Source organism: Montipora capricornis, chromosome 14 (assembly GCF_036669925.1).
Source record: "Montipora capricornis isolate CH-2021 chromosome 14, ASM3666992v2, whole genome shotgun sequence".
Taxonomy (NCBI): Eukaryota; Metazoa; Cnidaria; class Anthozoa; order Scleractinia; family Acroporidae; genus Montipora; species Montipora capricornis.
The window spans coordinates 6174971-6180148 of record NC_090896.1 but is presented as its reverse complement, the minus strand read 5'-3'; the positions used below and the strand labels follow the sequence as shown (position 1 = coordinate 6180148).

Below are 5178 nucleotides of genomic sequence, written 5' to 3'. Positions count from 1 at the left end.
ACAAAGGTGATACTTTCTTACGAATAACCCAAGTTTGGCCAAGCTCCAACCCTTGACGAAACAACTGGGAACTCAGCTTTAAGCTCCGAGGATGCTTCTAGTACTTCAACAGACATTAGAGCTGGGACAGGATCGCAAAATAAAGCTGTTAATTGAAGGAGGCCATCATCGAAAAAGAAATACCGTTACAGTTGTGATGTGTGTGGAAAATCTTTCAGTCGCTCCAACGATTTGATTGGTCACAAACGGATTCATACCGGAGATAAGCCGTTCATCTGCGAGCACTGTGGGCGAGCCTTTCGAAAGGCATATGACCTCACCCGCCATCGCCTGACGCATACCACGGTGAAACCATACGTGTGCCTGCAGTGCAACAAGGTGTTTAAGCGTACAGCCTACTTGCGCAAACACATGCGCACGCACACCAATTACAAGCCAATCATTTGCGACTTGTGTGGGAAAGGATTTCACCAAAAAATTGACATGAAGATTCACCGATACACGCACACGGGAGAAAAGCCTCATAAATGCGACAAGTGTGGACGCGGCTTCAAGCAGTTGACACACCTTACATATCACTTGAGGACCCATTCAGACATGCGTTTGTACCAGTGTGAATACTGCGGCAAGGGATTCAATCAGAAAGGCAACTTGCAAGCTCACATTTATGGCCACACTGGCAAGCGACCCCTCAAATGTCAGATTTGTGGCAAAGGTTTTACTCTGGCGTCGACTCTGAATACTCATAAGGGAACTCATGCGCCTAAGAAACCGTTCCAATGTCAGTTTTGCACCAAAGCGTTTTATCAAAAAAATGCACTCAAGACGCATTCTATCGCCTTGCATCCGTTTGCCAATGGTGTTAGCCTGTTGTAAACCACCAGGAGCTCCTGATTTGGAGTTTTCAACTGTCAGTTCTCTCTTTTTGAGATATCCCTCTCTTAGAACATCTACATTGAAAATGACCTTTTACGCTTCCTAGGCCTATTGCCAACTTCATGTATGTCAGGAAATGCACTGACGTAATTGAATGCACATCTTCAGCGTAAGGCCCTCTTTACATAGAGGGAGGTCAACCCTAGTGCTAGGGTTACCCTAGTAGAATGGTCAAAAATAGCCCGGGTTTACAAGCAAACTTTGATAGATTGGGTTACCCTCCCGGGGGGGTACTGCCATATATGGACTATATAGGTATGTGCCGCTGTGAAGGGTATGGTTTGCAAACAGTTTACTCTAGGATAGAGTATATAAATCATAGCCTTTCGGTCTAGAATAGAGTCATTTTTCACGAAACTGACCAGTCGGTTGAAGATTTTATCAAGACTAAGGAAACCAGAAATTCCCACTCAAGTATATAAAAAGATCAAATAGGCAAAGTATCAATAAATGGCTATCATGAAACACCTCTGGGTATTATTAACTGTCAAGAATCGGAATTTAGGCGGAAATCGGTGGGAATTTACTCTAGTATAGGGTAGCAAAATTCAGCTGAACTAGCTCTAGTCTAGGCCAAGGGTTCCAGGGTGCCAGCGGCACATCCCCACCCAGAAATTCCTAAAGTCCCCCCCCCCCCCCAGGGGTTACCCTATTACCCGGGACAACTCTAATTGACCTTGGTAACCGCACCCGGCTAGAAACCAGCGAAAAGTTGTCCCGGGTAGCCGAGTTATCCCTAGCAGAGCGTTTACAAGACAGGTGGGATTACCCTGGTACTAGGGTTACCCTAGCAACCCTATCTGCCTGTAAACACATTTCTCAAAAAAAGAAGAAATATGTCAGTGCTAAGGTAACCCTCCTGCTACGCTAACCCTGGCACTAAGGTAACCTTCCTTCATTGTAAACAGGTCTTAACTCGCGTTTGGGAATAGAGGCAATGAACGTCACAACGTGTCCCCTAACTTCCGGTGTTCAATGAAACAGAAACAGCTGCATTTACTCTGACCAGAAAATAACGCTAACGCTTAAACGTAGCAAATACTTAACCTTTATAAAGGGATACGTCGTGTTGGATATCAAAATTGGGCAGACCTCAAATTGCACTTCTGGACATAAGTGGATGGTAAACTTTAATTACGTCATAGGTGCATAAATTAACATTTAGATAGACTTTGCCATCTTAAAATGATCGGATCTTGGAAAATGACAACTGAATTCAAACTAGGCGTACTAGTTTTTCGCTCCCACGTATATACCCTAATCACACCAAATTGAACTTTTAGATTTCTGGCGTTCACACTGAGCGCGCACCAAACTTAATTGGTTTTAAACTTGCTTAAACCAGGAGCCCATCTGGAGCGTGCAACTTCCATACAGCGTCTGTGAAACGGCGTTTTCACAAGTAGGTTTATTTTTAGATTAGCCCTTCCCGCGAATTAGGTCAAAAAACAAAGGCAGTTCCGGTTCGGTGACCCTATGACGTCAGCTTCATTTCTTGTAATTGGCCATCGGGCTCCTGTGGGAGTCTCATTCGCGGGAAATTCAATCTAAAAATAAATCGGTCTGTGAAAGCGCCGTTACACGAACACAGTAGAGTTGTAGGCTCCGGGTCATGGGTTCCTGCTTAAACTAAAACTACCAAGCGAGGTAGTTTAAAGCTTCTAGGTGGTTTTTATTATTACGCCATGGCCGCCGTGTCAGGAAACTTAACAACGACAACGGCGACGGCAACGAGAACCTGACAAGTTGGCATATTTAGTGGGCAAAAACAATAGCTTTGTACGCTCTGCACGTGCGTTTTTCACTTTCGTCCATCGTCTGCAAAACAACAACGTGAAAGTTTTATGAAGAACGTCATTTTTGAGGAACTACTACACCCTTGTCATATTGAAAAAGATAAAATAGTCACGAAGTGGTTACAATAGCGCGAATTTATATTGCGAGATGACGTTCTCGTTGCCGTGGTCGTTGCTTAAGTTCCCTATTGGAGGACGAAAACAAAAGATCTCTCATCGGCTACTTTTGTTCGTCCACCAGCAATTGTAAAATTGCAGCATTGTTACCTGTACAAGTGTCTCTAGAGATTGGTTGCTTGGTTCCAAACCACCTATTTACAGAGATTTAGCATCGCGTTTACTCCTGTCGACACACGTAAGAATAAAATTGCCAAAGAAAATGAACTTCTTTGATTTTGGTTCACATAATGCCTGTGATACTAAGGATGCGTTCGATTGACCCTATTCCGGAATAAGAATACGTGGAGTAATAATTTAAAACGGTATGTCTCGCGTTTTGAAGCAAAAAGGATAATAAGGATATGTTTAAAATAGCAATTTAGCAGGTGCCTGAAAATTTTAATGTGAATCTCCGTAAAAACGAAGGTCAATCGAACGCACCCTAAGATACCGAGGAACGCCTCAGAAGACAGAAAAGGAAGAACAGAATTTTCATGCTTTTATCACAAACAGGCATTCGCCGTTTCTCGTAAAAGCGGTGCTATTTTGTCTTCTAATTTTGATGACTAGGGTAAAAGGTAGGCCAAAGTTAAAATAAACAATAACATGCAGATACTGAGGCACCACTGTAAAATACTGGGCAGAATAATTAAAAACCGATAAAAGTATAACATTAACACGGTTACCTGGAAAAGCTCTCCATTTCCCCATAATGGCGCTTTCGGAAATGCCGTAGGACGTGCGTTTTCTAATTAGCATATTCGTCGTTGCAATCAGGCTCGAAGGAATTTTCTTAGATGTCACGCGTGAAGTCGGTGCAGTAGCCATGCAGTAGCCGTGCAGTAGCATTCTAATCACGAAATTAATGCATCGTGCAAAGCATGCGCTTTGCGTGGTGTAAATTCAAACAGGGTTAGGGACAGACCATAAGAAATAACCGGAGGGGGGTGGGGGGGGGGGGGGTAAAAATTATCAGCGAAGAATGATTTTTTTAAAGGCTAACTTTTCTGATGGATATTTCTTCTGGGGTGCAAGCTTTCCACAATTAGAAACAACCACTTACAGGATTTTTTTTTTTTTTGAGGTAATTTGCCATTCTAATGGTTCGTCCCTTAGAAGAACTCGTTTTAGTGAAGGGGACCCTCCACTCCAACGACAACAACAACAGGAGACAATGTCTAAAAACAATATTTCCCCCCCCCCCCCTCCCCATTGTCATCCCCGCTCCATCTCGCCCCAGTTGGCGCATTGGCCCATTACAATAAAATTGACTTCTTTTGCCAAAAAAAATTATAGCATCAAATTTGTTTGAAATTTTCAAAGAAAGCGTTTGATTCTAAAATAAATGAATTTCAGAATTGCTCATTGCTGTTTTCGAAGGGCGCCGCTATCTTGAATACTTGCGACGTGTTACGGAGTGATGCGCCATTGTAAAACAAAAGCTCTTTGTGTCTCTGAAACACGTCACAATTATTCGAGATAACAGCAACCTAGGAAATTTAAAGTGACAAAAAGTGATACCATGTTTGCTTATAGATACCTTTTTTTCTGTTAGACACTTTTTTAAAAACTAAATAAGGTCCAAAATATTTTTTTGCAAACATTAATTCCTACGGTTTAAGGTTAGTCTGTGGAAGGAATGGACTTCCCCTTTACATCGGGTAGTTAAACGGGTTTAGTAGGGATTGAAGTTGATTGGAAGACATTTTGGAAAAAAACGTTTTCCAGGAAAATACTTTTATTGTACGGTTCTTGTGGTATATAAAGTCTCAATCGAGAATCCTGTTTTTTGCTGTTGTGAGCTTTATTGACAAACATACAACAAAGATTACAACACAGACAATTACTAACTATCAGATACTAAGGACTATACTGAAGCTACACTGAACTGGGGTTAAAAAAACAAAATTATTAAGGCATCTTGGCTGTACGATCTCTTATTGGTTACAATATTTTACATGTAACTATTTTATTACTGGAAACCAATTCACCTTATTCCAAAATGGCCACCATTTTAGTATTCTTTGTTTGCTTGCTAATTAGCTCTTGTTGCCTCGTTCTTAAGCTGAAAATTAAAAACATTATTTAACCTTGAACGACGCAACGAGGGCTAATTTCCAAGCAGCAAAAGAATACTGAATAATGGACATTTTGGAATAAGCGTATGCACCTTTATCCCTCAAGAGAATTCTTTATTGGAACTATGTTAAATTGCTTTGACTATGAACGACAAAATACCCTCTAAATGGGCCTTTTGATCACATGGTACAAAAACTGCCATCCTGGG

At 41.6% G+C, this 5178-nt stretch overlaps 1 protein-coding gene across 1 annotated transcript; it reads left to right on the top strand.

Moving 5' to 3' along the window:
• The first annotated feature begins 411 nt into the window (after positions 1-411).
• LOC138031323 (zinc finger protein 239-like) lies at positions 412-876 on the top strand. Its single transcript, XM_068879032.1, has one exon. It carries the CDS (start codon positions 412-414, stop codon positions 874-876), a length of 465 nt encoding a protein of 154 aa, XP_068735133.1.
• The last annotated feature ends 4302 nt before the right edge of the window (positions 877-5178 follow it).

Bases quoted from the DNA above. Each gene is read 5' to 3' on its own strand.
- LOC138031323 (XM_068879032.1), top strand. From the start codon at position 412: ATGCGCACGCACACCAATTACAAGCCAATCATTTGCGACTTGTGTGGG.